This window comes from Odocoileus virginianus, chromosome 5, assembly GCF_023699985.2.
Source record: "Odocoileus virginianus isolate 20LAN1187 ecotype Illinois chromosome 5, Ovbor_1.2, whole genome shotgun sequence".
NCBI classification, from domain to species: Eukaryota; Metazoa; Chordata; class Mammalia; order Artiodactyla; family Cervidae; genus Odocoileus; species Odocoileus virginianus.
Window position 1 is genome coordinate 83477112 of NC_069678.1, and position 27941 is coordinate 83505052.

Consider the following 27941-nt stretch of genomic DNA (forward strand, 5'->3'; position numbering starts at 1 on the left):
AATGACATGTCTAGTTGCACAGACTGACTGGAAGAGAAGCACATTTGAGGAAGATAATACAAGGATTGCCTGTGTGTTCTTGATTTCATTTTTCCTGTTTCCCTTTTAACTTTATTTCAGTTACCAACTTGCCAAGAAGAGGATTTTAGTTATTCTGGGCATGGATAACCTAGGTAGATGTCGCCGAGAAAGAAGACCTGGGTAGTAATTTTGAAAGAGAAAGTGATGGGGAAACCATTGGACTAGGAGTCCATTCTTGCAACAAACTCACTCTTATGCCATTGACATAACTTCACAAAGTTATTAATCTGACATTTATTAGCAACGACCCATACATTGTGCTAAGAATTGGAGATAGAAAGGTAAGATATGGTTTTTCATCCTCAAGGAATTCCACAAACTGGTGTATACATGGGTGTGGGGAATAATAAAAGCACGTTAAAAGTGTATCAGAGCCTAGAGGAAGAAGAAGTTATGAGGAGACTCACAGAATACTTCCGTGAATAGGATTTTTACCAAGAGATAAAAGCAGGGAAGGACATTCCAACTGGAGGGTGTTTTAACATTAGCAGTAATAATAACTGACACTTATTGCTATAGTTTACATACACTTAAAAGATCATTTAATCTTCACAAAAACCTTCAAGTTATATGCTATTATCCCATTTTTGCAGATGATGAAATGGGATTTGAGATTAATGACATTCTCTGGGTTGTGCTGTTGGTAAGTGGCAGAGAGGGACTCAAACCAAATTTGACCCCAGAGCCCTTACTGTCTCCTTGGTTCATACTGCCTCATGGAAAATAGATTTGTGAAAGGACCTGGACTATTTGGAGGGTCGTGAATGAGCTGGTTTGCCTTCAGCTGGAGTCAGCAAACTGTTCTTGTAAAGGACCAGATCGTAAATATTTTAAGTTCTGTGGGACATGTATGACCTCTATTACAGTTTCTCAACTCTTGTTGTAAGGCAAAGCAGCCACAGACATAAATGAATATTTTTTCAACCATATCATAAAGCAAAAAACCATTCCATTCCTAGATAGCAAGTCATATACAGCACACAAGATGAATCAAAGTACAGGAAATAAAGCTAGAGTGCCAGGTAGGTAAGAATCAAGTTCCAAAGAGTTTTGAAAACCAAGCAAAGGAATTTAGGCATTAGCTCATAGATAGTGAGAGTTTTTTTAAGGGTTTGTAAACAGGGGAATATCATGATCATCTCTGCCTTTTTTGAAAGTCATTCTGGCAGTGTGTAGATTGGGTTGGATGGAAAAAAGACTAGAACAGGAAAGATCAGGGAAGACACTCCTGTTCTCCTTCAGTGAAAATATTCTTCTGAAATGTTTCTCTTCTCCACTCTGTCTTGGATGTTGTATAGTCCTCCTGTGATTTAAATATAGTTGCTACTTAACAACTTTTAAAATTGTCTGTGTTTTCCCAATTTGATTCTTAGAACATTTTCTCAAAGGACACAAGAATAAAGAACTTTAAACAAGAAAGCATAACTAAGATTTAATGCAGGTTTTATAATAGTGTTCTCCCTTCGGCTTGTAGTCTGCTATTTTTCCTAAGCTTTCTTTTCTTCTTTCTGGATAGAGACTAGGTGGGACCTTCTCAGAAGCAGGAGAGTAACCCCTCCTAGGTATCAATCATAGCTCCCAAGGGAGTTCCATATCTGCACAAATAAGACAGTAGGAACTTTAAATTATCTTTTGAAATTTTATATTACAGTTGATAAATACTGTATTCTCACTTTCTTTCAGACTTCATTGGTTCTCATTTTTAGCATATGACTTTGTTTTGACTCTAGACTCTGTTATGAGGTTGGGTACATAGTGAGAAGTCGCCCCTAAAATGATAGATTCTCTGAATCTTGGTGTCATTGAGCTTTAGAATCTTAGGATATTTGTGACAAAGCTTAATTTTAATGTAATACATCATAATATCACATCCAAAGCAGTGATACTACACCTGAGTGACATGGCCTTATAGCTCATGCTTGAAAACTAAAAATGAAGATACTATTCATTATTGAGTAGTATTAATCACCACAAGTTTCTTGCTTTTTTTTTTTTTTTTTTGGTAACTGAGCTTAAAATTTTCCTTTTTACAACTTTTGCCAAATATTTCTAATTTTCTTCCCTTCAGGAATATACAGTACACATTTCTACATTTTTATGCATGACAACCATCAGAATATTTAGTGAGATCTCTTAAGTTCCTCATAAGTCTCCCAGCTAAGCTTTCTCAGTCTCTTGCATTCTTTCATAAATAACAAGGTTTCATGGATTCCTTACTGATAAGCTCTTTTCTCCATATAGAGAAGCTCTAGTTTGTGTTTTTTCCTTTTAAATTGCAGGTTCAAGAGTTAAAAACAGTGCTCTGGGTGGCCCTTGGGTTTTTTGCTTAACTCCGATAAATATCAGTTTCCTTAGTTGTAAAATGCAGCTAATAGTAGGTATTGATTTTGTGGGATGACCATGGATAATGTATGTAAATGGTCTGGACCAGTCCGAGTTCAGAAATCTGTTGTTTAGTCGCTAAGGCATGTCTGACTCTTTTGCAGCCCTATAGACTGTAGCCCTCCAAGCTCTTCTGTCCATGTGATTTCCCAGGCAAGAATACTGGAATGGGTTGCCATTTCCTTCTGCAGGGGATTTTCCCAACCCAGGGATCAAAGCTGTGTCTCCTTTGTCTCTTGCATTGCAGCTGGATTCTTTACCGCTGAGCCACCAGGAAAGAAATCTGTTGATAGCTTTGTAAATCCAAAGGAAAGCCTCAGAATGTGGTCAACTCCATTGCTAGCTCACTAGGAAGCAAAGTTCAGCAACAAGGATAGCTCCCCTAAGTACACATAGCACCAAATGATGCCCTTGGTGGGTCATCTTGGACTCAGCCCTTTCATTTATCCAACATTTAAAATGCCTATATGCTAGGCACTGCTCTAGAACCTCGTAATATACAATAAATCAAGAAGATAAAAATTCCTGAATTCTTGTGAGGGAAACTGATGATTTCAAAAAATCATTTTGTACATTAGAAGTTGCTAACTATTATGAAGATAGATAAAACAGAAAATGTACGGAGTATGGGATATTTCAGATTCAAACAGGATGATCAGGAAAGATTCAAGTCTTCCCTGCAAAGATGACAATTGAGTAAATTCTTAAATGAGAGAAGAGCATGAACCATATCCACTAACTCTTATACTACTGCCAACAGCCTCTAATGTGAGTATTAATATCATTTTTCTCATTTATCCAAGCCTGAGTCCTGTCCACGGCTTTATGTAGTGTTATTTTAACACAAATTGTGAGCTATCAGCCAGCCTTGTCGTGCCAGTGCAATGCTCTAAATGTTGAAATTCTGATCCAAAGTTTTGAGATTCTCTATGAAAAACACTTGATAATTTGCAATGTTTTGCAATATGAACTTTCTGTTCTCTAAAAGTGTTGATACACAGGTCAGCTTTCTCTCACAATGTTACCTAAAGTGGGTCTATTTTGTGTTTGTGTGTTCTTAGTCACTCAGTTATGTCCAACTCTTTGTGACTCCATGGACTATAGCCCATCAAGCTCCTCTGTCTATGGGATTTTCTAGGCAAGAATACTGGAGTGGATAGCCTTTCCCTTCCCCAGGAGATCTTCCTAACCAAGGAATCAAACCCAGGTCTCCTACATTTGCAAGAGGACACTTTACCGTCTGAGCCATCAGGGAAACTTGCTAAACCCTGCATGAAATTAGTGTGAGGGACACATTTGGACTTGGACTTTGAGTCCTGGCTCCATCATTTACTCTGTCCAACCTTGGACAGGTGATTTTATGAAAAGGAAGTAGTGATACTGACCTCAGTGGGTTGTGGTGATAATCAAATGAGATCACATTTATTAAAACATTTTCATAAAATGCCATTTCATAAAAGACTATTTCCTTCTTTGGTGTCTGGAAAAGGTGTGTATCCAGCAGTTATGGTTCTGTTGCAAAAGGACTAAGAAAAAAGGACTGGTCAGCCTTGTGTTCTGCTGTCTAGGCCTGCCAAGGTGAGATCGAGGATTGAGTTCAAATCACACTGAAGATCCATTCCCACCCAATGCTCAACTCTCTCCTATGAGCAACATGGCTGTGGAGGAGTCCTTACTAGTTTTCAAGAAAAGCTTCGTGACACACAGGCACCTAATTTCCAGGTAAATAAGCTTCATTTTCTTGAGAAATGCCAGGAGCACAGACATCTTCTCTAGGTTTCAATTCTTGAGTCTCTGGCTGTCTTTATACGTCAATTTATCTTTATAGTTGTAACCACTGCAGGTAATGCTGGAACGGTGGGAGTGAGGGAAATAAAGTTCTATAGGAAAGATTTCTTTTCCCAAAAAAGCTTCCTTGAAACTCCCCCTTTTTCTGAAAATTTATGGTATGTGGGTTTTCAAAGGTACAGCATCAGAGAGGAAGGCAAAGGCAAGAAGCAAGGGTTTTTGTTTGTTTCACATTTACACTGTCCTTGGTAGCACCTGCTTGTCTTGACATTTGAAAGACTTTAGGAACTATAGAGTGCTCTATAACTTTTTGGTTTACCGTAAAACATTTTATATTTCCCTAGCCTCCTTCCTTTGACTTATGGGATGGGTATGTGTGTGTGTTCTTCAAAATAAGATTTATGCCATGTATGTTTTTTCCATAGGGCCCTTGGAACTTTATTAAAGCTAGTTAGACAGATCAATATTATTTCTATAATCCCCACCAAGTGCCTAGAGCAATGTGAAGCCAATTTGGATAGAATGTTCCCTGGCATGGAGGAGGATATCTTGGTTTGATTGCTTGCTTAGTTCTGAGATGCCTTCAGTCCCTGCAGCTATGGATCTTACATGGCATTCTCTCACTGAGACTGCAAGGTATGTAGGAATATGTCCTTTTCTTTCCCCAGAAGGAAGGCCACCCATAGCCAAAGTTGGAAAAATCAAAGCTCTGTAACCGAGTTTATCCTCCTGGGCTTCTCCAGAAATCCCAGAACCAACTGGATCCTTTTCTTTCTTTTCCTCTTCCTTTACTTATTTACCGTCCTGGGCAATGGTCTCATTGTTACTTTGATCAGAGCAGATGCACGGCTCCACACCCCCATGTACTTCTTCCTCAGCATCCTCTCTCTACTGGATCTCAGCTATGCTACCACCACAGTGCCCCAGATGTTGATCCATCTAGTAAGCAAGAGTAAAACTATCTCTTATGTTGGGTGTGTGGTCCAGATGTATGTTTTCCTAACCTTGGGCATCACTGAGACCTGGATTTTTGCAGCTATGGCCTATGACAGATATGTTGCCATATGCTACCCACTCCATTATGGGGTCAAGATGAGCCAAACCCTGTGTGTACTCCTGGCAGTCAGCTCTGCCCTTTGTGGTCTCACCTGTGCCCTCGTCTACACAGTCTTTGCAATGAATCTGCCCTACTGTGGCCCCAATGAGATCAACCACTTCTTTTGTGAAATTCCTGCTGTCTTGAAGTTGGCTTGTGCAGATACATCCCTCAATGACCAAGTGGACTTTATCTTGGGCTTTATCTTGCTCCTGATTCCGTTGTCCCTCATTCTGGCCTCATATGTTCGCATCTTCATTGCTATTCTAAAGATTCGCTCCACCCAGGGCCGAATCAAGGCCTTCTCCACCTGTGCCTCACACATCACTGTGGTCACCATGTTTTGTATTCCATGTATGGTCATGTACATGAGGCCTGGCTCTGAAGCCTCCCCAGAAGATGACAAGAAGCTGGCTCTGTTCTACAATGTCGTTTCTGCCTTCCTCAACCCCATCATCTACAGCCTCCGGAACAAGGATGTAAAGAGGGCTTTCTTCAAGTTAGTTGGAATGAGTGAGGACACACAGTAGGCCACGGATGAGGGCTGTCTGAGGTGCCTCTGGGCTCTGTCTATGACATCCACACTTTCACTGAAATCACTGGACTGAAGAAGGAGCCCAGAATAGGGAAGATAGCTAGAAAAAAACACTTTTGCATTTAATTAGGCTACTGGAAACATTAGGAAAGAAAGAATTGCGTTCAGGGATGAAATACATCATTGACTTTCTGTGGTTTTGAAAACGTCAACTCATTTCTCTGAGATTTAATTTTTATATCTGTACAATGTGTTCCAGAACATTCTTTGGGCCTAAATAATAACTACCCTTATTGATCACTTTTCATACGACAAGCATTGTCTAAGTAGTTTATATGTACTTTATTTTAATTCTTATAACAACTCCAGAGGTATGTGTTATGATCTTCTTCATAAGATTTAAAACAAATAAACAAAAAACTGAGGCACAGATTAAACAAGTTGCAAAGGCCACCCAGCTGGAAAGTAACACAATTGAGATTTGACCCCAGGTTGTATAGTTCCAGAGTCCAGGCTCTTCTCTATTATATTATGCCACATCTCAAGGAGTCAGTAGAGCTTTTTGAGGCTCAGCTGAGATAGTGGATAGGATACCATTGAGGAAAATTCAAAATATTTAGGATTATGATCCTAAGTCACAGCTATAGGGTCAGATCCATCAAGTCAGAGCTCTATTGGCTACTTTAGATCTTCCTCACCAGTGTTTCATAGCCTAAGCAAATAGCATCTTGCAGTGGAACAGTAACTTCTCAATAAATGTTTGTTGCGTGATTTCCTAGCCCTTCTCCATCCCTGGTCTGTCCACCTCCACTCTTCTTTTAGCGCTTCTTCACTTTCACGGATCCCTCTCTCATTTCCATTGTACCTACCCCACCATGGCTTTCAGCAACCCAGACCTTTATTTACGAAAAGAGTATGTTGATTTCCACAACTGGCTTACCCTTAAATTTCCTCTGCCACCTTAGAGAACAGGGGGAAGAGCCCCAAACTTCAGTCTTGACATAATTTGATCTCGGAAAAACCACCTAAACTCTCTGGGGCTCAGGCTCCTATCCATAAAATGGAGTCTGATATGGGGATAATGATCATATCAGACTCTGACTATAACATAATATTATTTTTAGGTTCAAGTAGAAACAGGCCTTATAACTTAAATAATTGTATAAATTATCATTCAATAGTCATTGCCTTCAAAGCCAGATACCTTAGAAAATAGTCATTACTTTATTAACAGTAGCTTGTATTTGTCAGCTACAATGTTAATATCAGGCTTATTGTGAGGTCAGAATATATGAGTTGGATACTAATGATGGTAATTGAAAGCATATAAGGGCTTCCCTGGTAGTTCAGACTGTAAAGAATCTGCCTGAAATGCAGGAGACCTGGGTTTGATCCCTGGGTCTGGAAGATCCTCTGGAGAAGGGACTGGCACCCCACTCCAGTATTCTTGCCTGGAGAATTCCATGGACAGAGGATCCTGGCGGGCTATAGTGCAGGGGGTCACAAAGAATCAGACACAACTGCACAACTAACACTTCCTCTTTCACAGAGTCCTACCTTCAACACACACACACACATACACACACATACACACACACACACACATCAAGATTAGTGGAATGCAATCGCATCAGTTTTCATTCCAATCCCAAAGAAGGGCAATGCCAAAGAATGTTCAAACAACTGCACTCATCTCACTGACTAGTAAAGTAATACTCAAAATTCTCCAAGTCAGGGTTCAAGAGTACCTGAACCGTGAAATTCCAGATATTCAAGCTGGATTTAGAAAAGGCAGAAGAATCAGAGATCAAATTGCCAACATCCATTGGATCATCGAAAAACAAGGGAATTCCAGAAAAACATCTACTTCTGCTTTATTAGGGGCTTCCCTGGTGGTTCAAATGGTAAAGCACCTGCCTGCAATGGCGGAGACCCGGGTTCCATCCTTGGGTTGGGAAGATCCTCCGGAAAAAGAAACGGCAACCCCCTCCAGTACTCTTGCCTGGAAAATTCTATGGACGGAGGAGCCTGACAGGCTGCAGTCCATGGGGTTGCGAAGAGTCGGACACAACTGAGCGAATTCACTTTCTTTCTTTCTTTCTGATTTATTGATTACACCAAAGCCTTTGACTGTGTGGATCACAACAAACTGTGGAAAATTCTTCAAGAGATGGGAACACCAGACCACCTTAGCTGCCTCCTGAGAAATCTATATGCAGGTCAAGAATCAACAGTTAGAACTGGATGTGGAAAAACAGACTGGTTCTAAATTGGGAAAGGAGTATGTCAAGGCTGTATATTGTCACCCTGCTTATTTAACTTATATGCAGAGTACATCATGTGAAATGCTAGGCTGGATGAAGCACAAGCTGGAATCAAGATTGCTGGGAGAAATATCAATAACCTCAGATATGCAGATGAAACCACCCTTATGGCAGAGTGAAGAGGAACTAAAGAGCCTCTTGATGAAAGTGAAAGAGGAGAGTGAAAAAGCTGGCTTGAAACCCAACATTCAAAAAACTAAGATCATGGCATTTGGTCCCATCACTCATGGCAAATAGATGGGGAAACAATGAAAACAGTGAGAGACTTTATTTTGCGGGAGCTCCAAAATCACTGCAGATGGTGACTGCAGCCATGAAATTAAGAGATGCTTGCTCCTTGAAAGAAAAGCTATGACCAACCTAGACAGCATATTAAAAAGCAAAGACATTATGTTGCCAACCAAGGTCCATAGAGTCAAAGCCATGGTTTTTCCAGTAGTCATGTATGGATGTGACAGTTGGACCATAAAGAAAGCTGAGCACCAAAGAATTGGTGCTTTTGAACTGTGGTATTGGAGAGACTCTTGAGAGTCCCTTGGACTTCAAGGAGATAAAAGTCAATTCTAAAGGAAATTCGTCCTGAATATTAATTGGAAGGACTGAAGCTCCAATACTTTGGCCACCTGATGCAAAGAACTGACCCATTGGAAAAGACCCTGATGCTGAGGAAAGATTGAAGGCAGGAGGAGAAGGGAATGACAGGAGATGAGATGGTTTGATATCATCACTGACTTGATGGACAGGAGTTTGAGCAAGCACGGGGAGTTGGTGATGGACAGGGAAGCCTGGCGTGCTACAGTCCATGGGGTGGCAAAGAGTCGGACATGATTGAGCGACTGAACTGAACTGAATCGTATCAGCTGCCACAGTAACCAGGAACTAAACTCGTGCTGTCAAAGTAAATTTAAATTTATCTCCTCTGGGGTCAGATAAATATTAATTGCTTTGTAAAAAGCAATACAAGATAAATCTTATAAATTGGCTACTCTCTACAAGTATAATAGGATTCAATTATCAAAATATTCTAATTGCACTTAGTTGTTTAGAAACAAGTTTTATTTGTAAACCAAGGATTATCTGGATGTTGAGAAAACACTAAAGAGTACTAAATGCTAAGAGTGCATTTTGCTTATTAGCAACTTTCCCCAGGAGATAAATTTAGGGGAGTTGACAGCCTAGAGAGCTCTTAGCAATCCCCAAGCATTAAGGGAACATAGGCCCTAAGAGTGATATGGATGGATTGTGAGAAGGGAAGAGCCTACTCTAGTCCCAGGGTTTCTGCCTGAAGGCCGTAGCCTCTAAGAAAAGAAGTCCGGAGGAAAGAGGAGCCTTGATTTTCCTGAGGAAAAAAAAAAAATGAAATTGTCAGCAAGACACTCTGATTGTGTTTCCTGAGGGCTTATTAAGAAAATTGTTCTGGGGCCATTAGAAAGGATATGTGAGAGGACTTCCCCAGCAATCCAGGGGTTAGGACTCCATGCTTCTAAAGAACAGGGTGCAGATACGATTCCTGGTTGGGGAATTAAGATCCCACATGCTGCATGGCATGGCCAGTAAATAAATAAATAAAAAGGAGGAGTATGTGAGGATTATCTGCTGACACGATTGGACCTTATTTTTCAGAGCTCTCAGGGCAGTAGAAACCCACAGCACGCCCACCTAATTTCCCCACCTCCCAACATGATCCCTTACTCTGGCCAGTCCTGACTCCCCAAGTTTTGCATAGGCTACTCCACCTGGAGTGTCCTACTCACTCTTGCCTACTATCCCCTTACTTGTTCATTAAGGCCTCATATGGGTCTCAGGAAGCTTTCTAACTACTTTCATCTAGGATGAAAGATTTTTTTCTACTCCCCAAACTCAGTGCCCCCAACTAAGCACTCAACTTTGGCCTCAGAAACACATAGAGATCTTAAAGGGTCTAACTTTCATCTCGTCCCTGAATCCCTTTGACAACAAGAACTACTAACGCATCATTCAGATATATTTGCATAAAGCTATTTCAAATGTTTATGACTACAAATGTCAGCTCCCCACATTGATGATTTGAAAAAAAAAATCTCAGTGAACTGGAAATAAAAGGAAATTTCCTTATTCTAACAACAACAAAAAAATCTACATTAAAACCTCCAACTAACATCACAAAATGATGAAAGATTAAATGCTTTCCCTCCTAAAATCAGTACCAAAATAAGGATGCTGGCTCTCAACAATCCTATTCAAAATAGCACTGTAAACTTTAACCAGTACAATAAGGCTAGGAAACAGAATACAGGAAAGAAAGAAGTAAAATTGCATCTATTTTCAAATAACCTAATTGTCTATGTAAAAAATCAAGGATTCTACATTAAAACTCCTATAAGTAGTTTAGTAATGTTACAGGGTTCAGGATGAACACATAAAAATCAATTTTATTCCTATATACTAGCAATGAATAATTGGAAACTAGAATTAAATACATAATATTATTTATGATGGGCTTCCCAGGCTGTTCAGTGATAAAGAATCTGCCTGCTAATCCAGGAGCTGCAGGAGATGCAGGTTCGATCCCTGGATCAGCAAGATCCACTGGAGAAGGAAATGGCAACCCACTCCAGTATTCTTGCTGAGATAATCCTGTGGACAGAGGGGCCTGGTGGGCTACAGTCCATGGGAGTTGCAAAGAGTCAGAAACAACTGAACAACTGAGTGTGCATGAACATTATTTTTAACTCCATGAAAATGAAATTCTTAGGAATAAATTAACAAAACATAAACTATCATACCCTTCAAAATAGCCTAAAGAGGGTAGATTTTGTAGTAATAGAGATAAAATAGGCATGACATCATCCATTAAGAACCGTGACATTAGATTTACATCTGGAATGATCACTCTGGCTCTCATGTGGAAACTAAATTGAAGGAGAAGGATACCAGCTGCTGCACTCATTCAGGCAGGAACCAATGAGAAACTGAACTATTAAATAAAAGAGTAATTACTGAACATGAAAGGTTGGTTTTAAATAAGAGGTCTTTATGAGGTAGACTCTATGGGTCTAGGTAGCTCATTAGGAAATGGTGAGGTAGAGGAGTCAAGGATGAATTCCAGGTCTGGTTAATCAAATGAGTGATGGAGCCATTCACTGAGATTGGGAACAGGGGATTGGGAAGGGAGGTCAGAAGGACAGATAATGAGTTTAGTTGGACTAAGGGAGCTTGGGGGACCCCCGTTATCTATTGAATTGATGAGGTTAGCACTCAAGAGAAAGCTCTAAAGATAGGAATCTGAGTGTCATTAGCACTTCTGTAGAAACTGAAGCCATTGGAGGGGACGAGATTACCCAGAGGAAGTGTGTAGAAGGAGAAAAGAGCTACAAACAGAATTCTGTCCAATACTACAGGTATCTTGTCCAATACTGCACCATCAGTTAAGTGGCAGAACCAGGATTTGATCACAGGTCTTTGAATTGTTCAAGGCTTTGCTCCTATGTTGGAGAAGGAAATGGCAACCCATTCCAGTATTCTTGCCTGGAGAACACCAGAGAAGCCTGGTAGGCTACAGTCCATGTGGTTGCAAGAGTCAGACATGACTTAGTGATTAAACCACCATTGCTCCTATGTGGAATATTTATCAGCTGTTCATCCTGATCCAGGTTCCATGAAGGATCTCTTAGGGCATATTCACTTCTCTGCAGGATGCCACAGTCTTTTGAAACCCTAAGATATCAGGATATAATGCAGACCAGTACCCAGCAGGGCATGATGAAGACAGGGTCCTGGGGGATGAGTGCAGAGTATAGCCCTTTCCTGCCTCCCAAACTTATTCTTTATGGTGCATAGAAACCTTCCCTGGCTTGCCTGCCCAGCCATCCCAGCCGCTGCCCCCACCCCCCACCCCCCCCCCCCCAGCCATTTCTCAATCCAAGCACTTGCTCTAATTGATACTCATATTTCTGGCCCTTTGAACTGTAAAGCTGAGTAGGGAGTGCCTGAAAGAAACAGGAGGCATCGGGATGGGAGGATCAGACTCTTGAGTGTTTGGTCTTCAGTGCTACACTGGGATGGTGAAAAGTGAGTTTGGGGCTTGGGAGGGCTGCTGTGGGGCTTGGAGAATCCCACAGAGGCTCATTAAAAAAATCTGATCTGTTCTCCCTGAGGATCAGGAGCAGAATACTAAAGGAGGACCCAGCAGGCCCCCAATGCATCCCACCCTGAGCCCAGCACCAGGTAAGGAGAAGGGCCTGAGACAGGGAACTGAAGCATGCTCTCTCACTCCTGGGCAACCCTGTGTTCCCCATATGTCTGACTATGTGCCTGCCTTCTTCCACCTCCTTTCCATCCACATCAGGCCACCCAGGCCTGCTCCGTGACCTTTGTCCTCTGTTCACTGATTTCTCTGTGAACAGTGATCTGTCTGTCTCTTTGTCATATTCTTTCCTTCTTTATTTGTTTTCTGGGTGAGCTCCTCAACTGAGGGAGAGGAAAGTAGAAGAAAGTGAAGGCTGTTGTATGGAGCTGAGGCATTTGACTCTCCTCTGAAGCCCAGTGAGGATACAGGTCAAGACATAAGGATAGATAAAGGTGTTGATGACAAGTTAATAGAAGTTGGACCCTGAAAGGAGACATTAGAAGTGGGAAAAGCTGTGAAGTTCTCATTTGGGAAGGGGAGAGATGTAACTGCTTCTAAACAGGATATTGGTATTTAGCACTCTTTCCTGGTACAGCCTTAGGCCAGGCCTTGGAATGAATGGAAAGAAGGCGCATAGTGGGCTTGGAGCTCCCCATTCACTTCCTCCTGGTCCTTCTATCCCTCTGCACATTCCTCATCCTGGTCCTGAGTATGTGGCAAAGACTACCAGTGGGATGCTTACTGACAGACTACTGTGATGGTCCAGGCATCAGGCATCAGGTCCAGATGAAGCTGAAAGAAGAAGTGCATAGAAGGATGACAAAGTCCTAACTCCTCCAGAGATGGTGAACCAGAGACCTTCCTACCCGATCAGCAGGACTGGTCCCAGTGACACTTTGTTTGATCCTCTTATGGGGTCAGCATATTCACTATCTCCCAGGTCAGTTGATCCCACCCATGATCTACCCTCACTAATGTAAGTTAGTTATATTTTTCTGGAACTTACCTCCCTAGTATAATTCACAAGTGCACTTTTTAGGACCTGGAACAAGTCTCATCCATCTTCCACATGAAAGCCTTTCAGAGAGTAGGCCCTCAGCTTCCAGAATTCTCCTACCCTTTCATTCCACACGGCAAACACCCTACTTGCCTCAACTCTTCCTCACATCATGTTTCCAGACATTTCATTATAACTTCTTTCAACTTACCTATTGTCCCCTTAAAATGTGGCCCCAGAAGGTGGTCTGGCTTCTGCAGACACAGTTCCATGACACCTCCTGTGATCTCACAGCGTCTTTTCTCCGTTTTGTCACTTTATGTTGATGTTTTAGAAACATCCTTGTATCACTCCCCTTTCAGTCTTCAGGTATTTCTCAGCTGAGCTGGCTATGTATGAATGGCTCTGTGAGCACAAGGGAGGGACAGGGAACTTCACATTGGTGCTATAGCATCTCTTTTGGCTGGCATACACTTCTTGTTCTATCCAGTTGAGATTTGAAATCTGATTTGCAATCATGTGATCTGAGCTTCTTCCTCACCACCTACATGAGATGTGAAGAAAGAACCTGTGAGACTGGTCCATGGGAATGTGATCTTGAATTTCCTGGTGGTCACAGTTAAATGTCGGACACGACTGAGTGCATACACACACACAGAGTTAAATGATCTGTATCCTCCTCATTCATACATCTTCCCCTTTGTTTCTGCTCTATTGAAACTGCCTCTCAAGACTGGTGCTCTTAGTTTTGTTGCTGTCTGCTTCCTCAGAGACATGCAATAGCACCTCTTTCCCTCTCTTTTGGATTTCCCCCAGTGTAATGCACAGTCTGAACTCTCTTTTACCTTAAATGACAAAGGAAACAAAACGCTCCATCCACCTTATGTCCCAATCTTAGATATCTCCTCATCTCAGTCCTTCTCTTTATAGTCAAGTTCACTTCTCATAACTCACTGATACCTGATTTCTGCCTTCATCACTCCACAGAAATTTCCCACATCCAAGCCACTAATAACTTTGGCATTATTACATTTTTTGAACAGTTTTAATTCCTCTTGCTCTCTCCATAGCATTTAGCATCATATGCACACTTGGAGATGGTGGCTTCCTGAACTTACACTGTCAAGCTCTCCTGCCTCCCTGGATGCTCTTGTTCAAGCTGATCTCTTCTCCTGCTGATCTCTCCAGTGTTCCTCCTCCCAGCTTGCATCTTTGGAGCCTCTGCATTCTCTCTGAGCTATCCCTGAGAGTTCTCCTCCATTCTGTGCCTTAATTACCTTCTAAAGTTTGATTTTCTGCTCAGATCTCTTTCCTGAGCTCCAAGGCAATCTGTCTAACTCTTTGATGATCAGATCCTCAAGGACACTCAGTGTTTCAAACTCTGCATGTCTATAATAGAATTAATGATGACTTTCTGGCCACTTTCTCCCCCACCCCATCACTCTTTCTTTCACCTCCCCCAGTCCTGTAATGGTAATACTGTCAACTTAGCTTCCCAGGTCTGAAACCTCAAACTCATCCTTGTTGCCTCCCTCTTCCTCATCTTCTGTACCTCTCAGTTACCAAGTCCTGCACACCTCTCTCTAATCTCGTTTCTCTTCTTTGTTGTCTGGAATATTACCCTTCTTCTGTCTTTCCTTCATACCTCTCAGCTGGTCTTTCTCCAATGTCTTTTCCTAACTTCCACCCAAACAGTGATTTTCTAAAATCTAAGCCTCAATGAATTAGTTCTCTGCTTAAAACTCATCTGATAATTGCCATGGCCTAAATGATTGAGTCCATGCTCATTACCAAGGTACACAATACCTTTTTCTTTCTATTGTTTGCAAACCAGCCTGCCCTCAGACCTTATCACATGTGTTCCCTGGTTGCACAAAGCTCTCTCTTCGTTTGATCCTTTGTACTTACTACTCCATTTGCTTGCAAAACTCTTCCTTGATTTCTTTGCTTAGCTAATTCCTATTCATGTTTTAAGATTCACATCATGGGCCCTCTTCTTGGAGAAGTCTAGCTTTCAAAGGCTAGTTCAGGAGCTCCTTTAATGGGTCCCCATGACCCCATATACTTACTCTTGTCACAGCACTTATCATTTGAGTACCATTAATTGTTTATCTGTCTCCTTCCTGTGTGTGTTCTTTGAGGTAGAAGTTTTTTATTTCTGTATCCCTAGTGCTTAGCACAGAGCATTGACTGCCAGCCCATATTTCCATCAGAGTGCTAAATACATTGGAATGTGGTTTGTGTCTTTATTCTATTTCCCCAAAAAGACCGTGAACTTCTTCAAGATTAGGAACATACCATGTTTGTTCTGGTCTCTTTCAGTTTTTGTTTACCATTTGATGAACAACACCAGGAAGACAGTTTGACTGGAATGAACATCACTGAGCTTCCAGTTTGTGCCGGCAACAGTGCTGTGTATGCCATGCATGTCATATATTACTTCTCACAGGTTCCGTTCCTATTCCTGGTAGATAGTATGTAGATTTTACAGAGAAGAGAATGCGGCTCAAGGAGATTAAATTATTTGAACAGGCCACAGTTGAAGTACCAAGACTTGACTATCAATCTTCCAATTTCAAATCCCATGTTCCTCCACTAGAACCACTTCCTATGACGCCACAAACGAAGAATCAACTCTAACTTTTGAGATATAAACTAAACTCTGGGTCTCCCTGACTGTCATAAATCTCGACTCTAGGAGAAAAAGAGACCCCAAAGTACTGATTACCACTGGGAGGGTATTCCCATCAAGCAGAAAGGGTCAGAGACACCAAAGCCGACTTTAGGCCAAAAAGACAGCTATTATTCTGCCTCAGTGATAGTTTGAGGGTCAAACAGGAAGACTTCTTTTCAGTTGTGAATCAGGCCAGGAAGAGGCCCAGTGGTGAGCAACTCCATCTGAAAGAAAATTGGATATGAGGAAGCTTCCAGAGACACCAAAGATTCAAGAAACACAGACCTGGGTAAAATTTCCAAAAAATTTTTCATGTTTCTGGAGTTATATAATCTTGCCCATATATTGGGCAAATATTGAAATATTGCCAAATATTTCTGACTTGCCCTGCCTCTATATATGTAGTGATCTGAAGTTTAAAGCACCAAAGGAAAGAGTTTTAAGTGATTTGGTTTTTTACAGGAGGGAGAAGGAAACTTCAAATCTATGTCATCACACTCTACACCAAGACTAAGGCAGAAGAACCTCAAGCAATGTGCTGTGTGATGGTGGCTCCTGAAGCACAAGAAAGCAGGTGGCCTTGCTAGGACTAAGAGAGGGAACACAATGAGAAACTGGAAGTTTTGATGAAAAATTCACACTTGAGAAAATGAAAATCTCATAAAGTTTTCCCTCCCCTTCCCAAATTTAGCCTCATCCTAGATAGACCTCAGTCAATGACCTGGTATTAATCCCGAGTAGTATCTAAATAAAATCATCGGTCCTGCCAACAACTGAACAATCATGGTAATTGATATGCATCCTAAGCTGGGCCAATAGTCGGTTCATTTCTCTATCTGCAGCTGAAGGAGAATGCAGGATTTCCTCTGGGAGAACCAGAGCTCTGTGTCTGAGTTCATCCTTCTGGGCTTCTCCAAGGATTCCCAAATTAATGCAATCCTCTTCAACATCTTCCTCTTCCTCTACCTCTCTACCCTTGTGGGCAATGGGCTCATTGTCACCGTAATCCACCTGGACTCCCGCCTCCACACACCCATGTACTTTTTCCTCAGTGTCCTCTCTCTGCTGGATATGAGCTATGTCACCACCACTGTGCCCCAGATGCTGGTGCATCTGGTCTGTCAGAAGAAAACTATCTCTTATGTTGGGTGTGTGGCCCAGATGTACATCTTTCTGGTGCTGGGCATCACTGAGGGCTGGCTGTTCTCTGTCATGGCCTATGATAGATATGTGGCCATCTGCTACCCACTCAGGTACAAGGTTATCATGAGCCCATGGCTGTGTGGGGCAATGGTGGTCTTTTGTGGACTTTGGGGGGTCAGCTGCTCCCTAGTTTACACTGTCTTCACTATGCGCCTGCCCTACTGTGGCCCCAATGAGATCAACCACTTCTTCTGTGAGGTTCCTGCTGTTCTGAAGCTGGCCTGTGCAGATACATCCCTCAATGACCAAGTAGATTTCATCCTAGGTTTCATCCTTCTTCTGGTACCCCTTTCCTTCATTCTGGCCTCTTACATCCGCATCTTTGCCACCATATTGAGAATTCGCTCAGCCCAAGGTCGGCTCAAGGCCTTCTCCACCTGTGCCTCCCACATCACTGTGGTCACCATGTTCTGTGGACCTGCCATGTTTATGTACATGAACCCTGGGGCCAATGCCTCCCCAGAGCGGGACAAGAAACTGGCCCTGTTCTACAACGTCATCTCTGCCTTTCTCAACCCCATCATCTATAGCCTCAGAAACAAAGATGTAAAGAGGGCTTTCCTCAAGCTAACAGGCAGGGGCAGGACCACTGAATGAGGTCCCTGGAACACAGAAGGCTACGACCAGACCTGAAACCATAGGTTCTGTGGTCCTTCTACCCTATTCCCTCCTGTAACCCTATGGACATGCAAGAATCACTGACTGTTAGGGGAGATGATATGTGAAAGTAAGTACCTGGGTGGGACATGATGATGGCTTCAGTGGGCTGTTTTCAAACATCAAGAGACTAAACTATGGACATCTTGCCAAGGAAAGACCCATGTCTAATTCTTTCCTGTTTCCCCAGGGCCCAGCAAAGAGTCTGACAAATCAAAGCATTTACTGAAAGCAAATGTTGCGTTACCGAATTCATGAAGATTGAACCTATTAAATTAACTCTAGGTAGATGGAACAAGATGGCTCATAGGACCCAGATTAGTGAACTTTATTTTATCTCAATCAAGAGCATGCACAGATCCAAAGAAACATAGTTTCAGGGTAAAGGAAAGGTGACCTTTGGAATGGGATTCAAGGGTTGGTGATTGTCCATCCAGTATTTCCATGATGTTCCCCTGCTATGGTGAAGAGATACTTTGAGGGAGTCTCTCAGTACACAGGTAAAATGTCACCCAAAAGAAATTGTAGTGGGTCAGAGCTCATATTTTGCAGCAAACCATCACTTTATAGGATTGTTGTGAGAAGTCAATGTAGGTAACATTCTCAAAACAGTGCTTGATACACTGCTTGCTTTACATAAACATTGCCATTCTTCTTGTTATAGTTGACTTCTTTTTCCTAACGCCTCAATTACCAAGCAAACAACTGAGACCATTTCCACTTACAGAGAGGAGCCATTCTGCTCTCTGGAAAGGGATAGCTAGCAATACAATTGAAAAGGTTGGTATTTGTGTATACTTCATTCTTATGTGGATTTAGTGAGTTCAATAAATAGGATCTGTCATCAAGAAGCTTATCAGCAAAACTGTAGAAAAATAATATCCCTTCAAGATACCAAACAAAGAGGTCCTGATTGCAAACAACCACTGCTCCTCAAGGATACCTTCATCTATGTTCTCCCAGGGTAGAGCTTTCAAAATAATTATTTGTTCAAATCTGAATTGAGTAATAATGGTGTTAACAGAGTACTTTATTCAAGAGGATATCAACAGGTATGGAAGGATATAAAGATCATAATGGGTGCTGGCTTCTCTTACCAGTGTCAGAGCCTTTTATCCATGGCTGTGGCCCCTAAGAGTCCCCAGCACCTTATAGGAGGCACAGAAAAATTGCTCCACAGAATCTTAGGAACTGTACTAGCCACACAGCATCTATCATACCAAGAAAAGCAAGGAATACCTCAGTGAAGCCTGAGTCAGAGAGGTAAGCTTTTACCTTGAGAGAATCACCTCCAAGTTTTGCTTTCACTCTTTCTACTACTAGAGAACAAACAGAAAAAGAGGCAGAAGTCCCTGGCAATTATTTTATCCTTGTCATCATCCTGACATCCCACAGTTTATAGAGCCATCCCAGACTTTCCCATTCCAAATTTAGCTTTGAATTTGAAAGTCTAAATCACCTAGTGGAACAAATGACAGGTTATTCAAAGAAATGGTGCCATGGTGAAATATTGTTAGATTCTTGCTTTGAACCCAAAGGAAATTTAAAACTATTAGGCTCCCTTCTGACAAATACTGGGCCTCTTTAGCATCAAAATTGTTGAAGATACATTAATTAATAGTCCTCAGTAAAAAAGTGATGGTTCCCATGAAGGTGATACAGATTCAACCTAACTGAATATCAGTGAAGCTGCTTTGGACTCAATAAGAAAGAACTGATGATTGTGGTGTTGATAACAGTTAGGATGAATATAACCTGTAGAGGAAGAATAATGTTTGACCTTCCCACTCCAAAGCAGGTTATAGAATGTTTGCTGACCATGTTTTGAAAAGTAGTAAGGAGCGAGTCTTGAGGAGAGATCCTGGGGCACTGGGAGAGCAAGCAAGCAAGAGTCATGTACAAAGACTGGCAGGATGTACCAAGCCCCCAAATCACAAAGGCAAAGGAAGGATAGGAGTTGATGACACTATCCAGCTACATCAAGATATTAGTGGTACAATAGGAAGAAATGGTAAGGCAAAGGGATTTGATTAAGCCAGAGAACAGCATGGTAGGATTAGAAGTTGGAGAGAACAGAGAAGAGACTGGGTTGCAGAAAATTTAGAATTGAGAGTGGAAACTATTGAAAAGAGTTTATGAATAAGCCCATCTGAGAGTGTTGTCCCTAGGGAAATTTCAGATTTTTGGTAAAGAGATAGAAGGCAAATTCAGTGAAGAGATTTGGGGTGTGGTTTAACTTTAGGAAACAGGATTTCAGAGAGAAGTTGCAGGGAAAAGAGATGAAGCTCAGTATGGGATGGAACACATGGGATGCATGGATGCTCAGGGGCTGAATATTTTGGTAGGCCAATATTTTGTATTGGCCATATTTTTGGCCAATACATTGGCTAAAGATGAAACAGACAAAACATGCTTGGAAACCCAGCTCCTCCATTTACTAATTTTGAGACTTTGGCTGCAGTTCCTAACCACACTGAGCAATTGTTATTCGAGCTTCAGATTTTCTCTACAGTAAAATGGAGATAATGATACTTACTTTGAAAGGTTTAGAGAGATTGTAGCTCTCTAGGTCCAAAAAAGAGATACCTCTCTAGGTCCAAAAGGTTACAGAAGGGAAACTTGATGTAAAGGAGTGTTAACCACAATAAGAGTAACATATAAGAAGCTCAATATGGTATCCAAGGGCCAAGGGATAGTAGCCAAGGAAGAATAGACCTGAGAGGGATTCAGACCTCATTGGAGAAGGTGTGGTTCAGGCGCTGAATTGCAAAGGAGTTCACGGATTTCTTCTGGTTCCTCCCTATAGCTCAGATGGTAAAGAACCTACCTGCAGTGTAGCAGACCTGGGTTCAATCCCTGGGTCAGGAAGATCCCGTGGAGAAGGGAATGGCAACCCACTCCAGTATTCTTGCCTGGAGAATTCCATGGACAGAGGAGCCTAGTGGGCTATTGGGATCGCAGAGGGTCAGACACGACTGAGTGACTAACACTTACTTCATGGATTTAGACAAGCCAGAGTTAGTCTGAAGTTGCTAGGCAACCTATAGGTCACCTTCCAGGGTGCAAGTAAGCTGAAACTATATATTTTTAAGCTGAATCTATATATTTTTAAAGAAATATGAATTGGACATTTTTAGCTATTGGTTTGCTTGCATTCTCTGAATTCTGAAGCCATTTTAGTAGCTTTGGAAAGTTCAGTTCAGTTCAATTCATTCGCTCAGTCATGTCCAACTCTTCGTGACCCCATGGTCTGTAACACGCCAGGCCTCCCTGTCCATCACCAACTCCCAGAGTTCACTCAAACTCATGTCCATTGAGTCAGTGATGCCATCCAAACACCTCATCCTCTGTCATCCTCTTCTCCTCCCACCTTCAATGTATGGAATTGTATTTTAAACCAATGTGAGGGATAATATTTCCTACACCCTGATTATACTTTATTTAAGGGCTGTAATGGCAGGGGATGTGATGTAAATGAGTTCTTTGAAGTATACCTCTCAAATGAACTGATTCCATTTTCTATGTGCAAAAAAAAAAAGAGGAGGAGGAAAGAAGGAACGTACATAGTTTTCAAATCCTTTAAACTAATTGCATCAATAGCTTACTATTGGCTTTACCAGTGTGAACTGCTGTCAACCTGTGTTCTCTTCTCTTAAAACTCTCCGTATGTCCCATGTATAATCCAAAATCTCTAATTAGTTACTTATTAATTACTATGTGTGCCAAGTTGCTTCAGTCATGTCTGACTCATTGCAACCCTATGGACTGTAACCTGCATGCTATACATTAATCCATTCATTATGGTATAGATTGTCAAACATAGATCAGGGTAAAACACTGCGGTATTCTGAAAATGTGACCTGTTTGCTCAAAATTTTGTTCATTGAAATTAATTTACAAAAACAAAATTCACTCTTTTTGCACTAGAAAGTCATTTTCATAATGCTACAAGAAAGGAAATGATGTAAAAATAATTTTTTTTTCTGTTTGAGAATACATAGTTCTCAGATATCCCTAGCTCCCTGTAAGTATGGTCTCTAAACTGGAATGGATGGACGGGGAGTCAGTAAGCTGCCTTCAACACAGGGGAAAGTCCAACAGCTAATGGGGCCTGCCCACCTCGTCCTACCTGCGCAGAGCTTCCAGATAGCATTGGAGAACGTCTCAAACATGTACCACCAGGGTTCAGCAGACATTAAGAAAAACCACCTCATCCAGAAAAAGAATCCTATACAAGTGTATATTCTCACTATATGGCCAGCAATGTCCTCAGGGTTTTATATATATATATTACCTCATGTAATGCTGACAGGAGCCCTCTTTGGTAGATAACTATTGTTATGTCTATAAACAGGTTACAAAGTACAGAAAAACAGCAAGTATGACGCAGAGCCAGGTGTCAAACCCAGCAGCGTGGCCCCAGAGTCCACACTATCACCTTCCACACGGCTCAACATGAAAAAAGGAGGCTGAAATCCACAGGGAGGGGCTGAGGAAACAGAATGAAGAGAAGAGAAGAAAACTTTTAAAAAACCAAAACTATAATTCATATCCTGAGAGATAAGATTGAATATATCATCTATAGAATAAGTAAGTGATAGAAAGAAGAGCAATCAGAGAATAAAGAACTCTCAGGTGATAAAATAAAAAATGAAAACTAAAATAAATATTCAATGACATAGAAAAAAATCAAAGAAATATTTCTTCTAAATAAAACTAAATCAAAAGAGGTTCAAATCTGACTAACAGAAATTCCAGAGTTAGAACAAAGAAAATAAAAGGGGCGTTGTAAAATAAAATTTCCCATAACTGTAGAATCTGAATCCTTCCAAATTCCCTAATCCAGGAATGAAAACAGGCCCACACCAAGGCAAATCACCACAGAACTTCAGCTGCTGGGAGAAGGAAGCTTCTAGAGAGGAGAAGGAGAACTAGCATGGCACTGACTTCTCAATGGCAGCACTTGGGGCTCTAAGGCAAAAAAGCAGGGCCTGCAGTCTTCTCAGGAATAATCCCACACCAGCCAAGTTAAAGGCAACTGCAGAGATGCAAGCAGATACAAGTCCATCTCCCACGTTCCCTTTCCTACCAGAAAGTTGCATACAGCAGAAGGGGCAAGCTAAGATACGAACATGGGATCCAGGAAATAGTGAACCCAAAGTAGAATCTCTAAAGAGATAGGGAACAGGTGTACGACAGATCTAGATTAGAGTGGAAAAATTATAAGGTGGGTAAGATGACAAAGCATTAAGAAGAAATAAGGATAAAGAAGGAAAACAAGGCACAGATAAAGATATAAGGTGATAATTAACTCAAGATAAAAAAAAGCTGTACTACAAAGTAAACTTTTTTATAGTATACCTAACTGTAAAGTGATTGGTATTTAAACAATCATAATGACATAAGCACTGATTACTGGTTTATCTGAGATCATGATACAACTATTTGAAAGGATGATAAAGAAGAATAGGGTGGGGAGTGTACATTAAATTTTCATCTATCATAAAGGGAAGGTAATTAGGACTTAAAATCACTCTATGTGCAATATAAAAAACTGATAAACAATAAATAAATGAACAAACCAAACAAAACAAATGCATAGATACAGAGAACAGAGTAACATTTGCCAGATTGGGGTGGGGGTGGGGGTGGGGGTGTGGGTTGGGATTGAGGAGGAAGAAATGGGATTGAGGAGGAAGAAAGATTAAAATGTATGGTGACAAACAGAAGGTAAGTCTTTGATGGGGAGCATGTTGTAAGATACACAGAAGGGGAAATATAATGTACACGTGAAAATTATATGATGCTATACATCAGTGTAACCTCAATAAAATTAATTTTTTTTTAATTTTTAAAAGTTTTTTTTTCATGTGGGTCATTTTTAAACTCTTTATTGAATTTGTCACAACACTGCTTCTATTGTTTGTGTTCCGGTTTTTTGACCATGAGGCATGTGGGATCTTAGCTTCCCAGCCGAGGATCAAACCCGCATCTCCTGCACTGAAAGTCTCAACCACTGGACCACCAGGAAAATACCCCCAAAATAATTTTTAAGTTAATTCTTTTTACTATTATTTTATTAAAATATTTTAGAATTTTTTTATTCAGTATCATTGTCTTTGTCATCACCAAGACCACTTTTTGACTTCTCTAACAGTTTTCTGGAGTATACCACTTATGACAGACTCTTTGAATCCATGTATGGTGAAAACACTGGGGATTTTATCCCAAGCCATAAATAGCCATTTATATGCTGCAACATTTGGTTTTGTTTGCTTTGGTCCTGCTAATAAAATAAATGATTTCCACACCTTATCTACCTGCTCTCTTTTTCTTCTCTTTTTTTGCATGCAGCATGTTTTCTTGTAACAACCATACAAAAGACTGTATGCTACATGTATGTAATATTTAAAGAACTATAATAAAATGAAGATCTGTGAACCCACCAACAGGAGAGCAAATAGAAAATTACCAGTTCCAGTGCATCCCCTGATTATATTCTTCTCATCCACGCACACTCCCACTCTGTCCTGGACTTTGTAATTATTCCCTTATTTCTCTATGTAGTTTTATCACATATATGTATGGCTTTATGTAAGATATAGTTTTTTTTTCTATTTACCAACTTTATATACATGTAACCATAGTGTATGGATTCTGTGGCTTGCTTTTGTTCAACATCATGCTTTTGACTTTCATATTATCTTGATCACTTGATAACTGAATTCATTTTATTGCTCTCCAATATTCCATCATATGAATCTACTGTCTCAAGAATATGCACCCATTGTTTTGTTGATGGACATTTGGGAAACAAAAGGCTTTTGCTATTTCAAAGCATGTCACTGTAAACATTCTTGCATTCATGTGATTTCATCCACCTATACAGAGATTCTCCCATTTGCATTGCCAGGATTAACATTACTGGGTAATGCAGTAGTACAATTCACAGTCCCACCAGGTGTGTATGAGATGGGCCAGCCTCTACAAGCTCACCACCCCTTTGCTATTCTCCTACTTCCTAGTTTTGTAGTCATCTAGTGATTGAGAATGGGTATCTTATTGTTAGTACTAATGAAGATTAATGACATCTTTTCATATGCTTAAGGGAAATTCCTATTTCATCATTTGTGAAGTGTTTTAAGTCCTTTACTTACTTTTCTACTGTATCTTTTTTTGGTAATTCTCTTATAGATTTATATACATACTAAATATATTCTATGTGCTCATCCTTTGTCATATATATATATATCAAACAATTATATATATGTATACACATATTGCAATAATTTCTCCCAGTCTGGGGTTTGTATTTTTCCCCTCTTCACACTCACATACACATATACACACTCATAAACACAAACATATACATAAAAATAAACACACTCACACACACTTTCAACTATGTGCACACACATAGTGCTTGGCTTCTATCCAGCACATAGACAATGCTTTATTTTTACTATTTTAAGTATTATTATTGTTTTCATTGGATTCTTATCTTTGGTAAAATCACTGAGAGAGAAAATATAGATACAACAAGAGGACTGAGGACAAAACTTCAGTTCAGTTCAGTTCAATTACTCAGTTGTGTCTGACTCTTTGCGACCCCATGGACTGCAGCACGCCAGGCCTCCCTGTCCGTCACCAACTCCTGGACCTTGCTCAAACTCATGTCCATTGAGTCGGTGATGCCATCCAGCCATCTCATCCTCTGTCATCCCCTTCTCACCTTCAATCTTTTCCAGCATCAGGGTCTTTTCAAATGAGTCAGTTCTTTGCATCAAGTGGCCAAAGTATTAGAGTTTCAGCTTCAGCATCAGTCCTTCCAACGAATATTCAGGACCGATTTCCTTTAGGATGGACTGGTTGGATCTCCTTGCAGTCTCAAGAGTCTTCTCCAACACCACAGTTCAAAAGCATCAATTCTTCAGTGCTCAGCTTTCTTTATACTCCAACTCTCACATCCATACATGACTACTTAGCATTTCCCAATTTCAAGACTGAGACAAGATGAGGATCCAGCAGGACACTGAGAAGGCGAGATCATTCACTCATTTAGTCAACAAGTGTCTGTTGGTCACCTGTCGGGGCCAGGCTCCGGGGTGGGGCCTGCGGTGGACGTGGCGCTTCCCCCACAGACCTCACTCTCTGGGGGAGGGAACGAGGCCACACCATGCAGTCCCTGAGTGCCTGCCATGGGCCAGGCCCCGCTCCAAGCAGCAGGGGACACAGTGGGAACAGACCAGGTCCCGGCCCGCAGGCTCCTGTTCCAGTCTATGCAGTGTGACGCCTGGGACAACAGAGGGAAGCCCTGGGTGCTGTGGGCGCGTTGAGGGACCGCCAGGGCCCACTCAGCCCAGGGCGGTCAGGGAAGGCTGCCCAGAGCCCTCGCTGTCCTGGTGGAGCCGGAGGACAGGATAGGAGGAGCCGAGGAAGACAAGGCAGAGAGAGGGTGGCTCAGGAACCCAGGGCGTTTGGGAGGGACGGTGCCAAGCTTACTGCCGCAGGTTCTAGAAAAGCCCATGTAAAAATAAAAAAAACAACACCCCTCATAGAGGCCAAATTAACAGAGAATGAATTTAACAACATTTTTTTCAACCCCAACCATATGTTCCTATAGGCTTCCTAAGAACAGCTGGTGTGTGGAATGCAAATTCCATGAGGACAGGGGCTGTGACTTCCTGTCACCAGTGCCAGGGATCAGTGATGACAGTTGACAACCAACCATCCCCATCGGTGAACTGCAAGGAAGCAGAGACAGTAGTAAATCTGCTTTAAACCCCAGAAGCTTCCTTGATTTCTCCCCTTTTCACCTACCCATCAAGAGGCTCTTGCTTCTTTCCTCATCACATCTTTCAACACCTCCCCACTCAGTGCCACCATCCAAGTCTAGCACCTTCAGATATTATGCCTAGGTCTTCACCACTAACTGTTCCTCTTCAATCCAAGCCCCTCATCGGTACTCCCAAGCCATTCTTCTGAAAATAGTCACCCTCTCTTCTCCACCCTGGTCCTCATCCCAGGTTCTTAAAAATAGGGGAGAGACAGATAAAACCTCATCACTTCACCCACAAGATTCACTCTCCACTATTTTGATTCCTGACTCTAGTTGTAGGAGAGCCACAAGATAGACTCCACATCTTCTGGAAGGAACTCCAAGAGACAAGACCTCTTCCCCAGGCAGCCCCCTTTCCCACAAACCCAGCTCTCAAAAGTTTTAAGTTCCTTCCACCAGCCACATAGCTCCTTACCACTTCCCAGATGGAGGGAACGTTCCAACAACCTATGGGACCCTTCACTTTCTGCTTGAAATCCTCTGAAATGCTGCCTGGAACTTTGCCACACCATTGGTGCATCAGTACTCAACCCCCTGCCTAGCCAGCCCTGTTACATCTCTCAGTGAATGCTTTGGAACCATACTACCACCCAAATTTGTGTCTAAGTGCTACGGGTAAAATTACAGTCTCACTGGAAGTTCACAGGTCCTTAGTCATTCATTATTCCCAGATGCCCACATCTCATTAAAACCTCGTCTCATCCCCCAGATCTCCTCTTCTGCCTTTTCCTAGTTCTCTCTCTGTCTTCTCAACATTAACCTCACTATCAGCAATCACCTCTCCCAACATCCTCAACCTGGAATTTTCCCATGGATACCACATGCCCCTCAGCTCTCCAAGAGGGAAGTTCCTTTTCCTGACTCCTGGCCTATGAGTTCCCAAACATTCTCATCCTCAAAGACCTTTTCTCTCACCTCCTTTCCAAGCACCTCAAGTCACGCTCGCAGCAGAGCTTATCACCCATAAAACTGCATCACTTCCCCAGTAAGGATCTAAGCATTCCCAGTGCACCTAGAATAAAATAAACACTTTTCATATGGATCTGTAGGATTGTCCTTTGCCTACTTCTCAGTGTTATCTCTACCTCTCCTGCTCACTTACTTATGACTATATAAGCCTTCTTCCAGCTCTGCAGACAATTCAAAGCCCTTTCCTGAAAACTCAAAGTCCTTTCCTAGGCCTTTCTACCTGGAATCTTCTTGCCAGAAATGCCCTTCTCCTGGTTCTTTGCATGGGTGATGCTCATCCTTGGGTAT

The 27941-nt window shown here is 41.6% G+C and overlaps 2 protein-coding genes across 2 annotated transcripts; both read left to right on the forward strand.

Annotated features, from left to right (window-relative positions):
- Nucleotides 1-4899: 4899 nt before the first annotated feature.
- Nucleotides 4900-5877, forward strand: LOC110151404 (olfactory receptor 2A5-like). The gene has a single exon (XM_020914779.2). The coding sequence runs from the start codon at nt 4900-4902 to the stop codon at nt 5875-5877; it is 978 nt and encodes a 325-aa protein (XP_020770438.2).
- A 10960-nt stretch (nt 5878-16837) lies between these two features.
- Nucleotides 16838-17785, forward strand: LOC110151360 (putative olfactory receptor 2B3). Its single transcript, XM_020914728.2, has one exon. The coding sequence runs from the start codon at nt 16838-16840 to the stop codon at nt 17783-17785; it is 948 nt and encodes a 315-aa protein (XP_020770387.2).
- The last annotated feature ends 10156 nt before the right edge of the window (nt 17786-27941 follow it).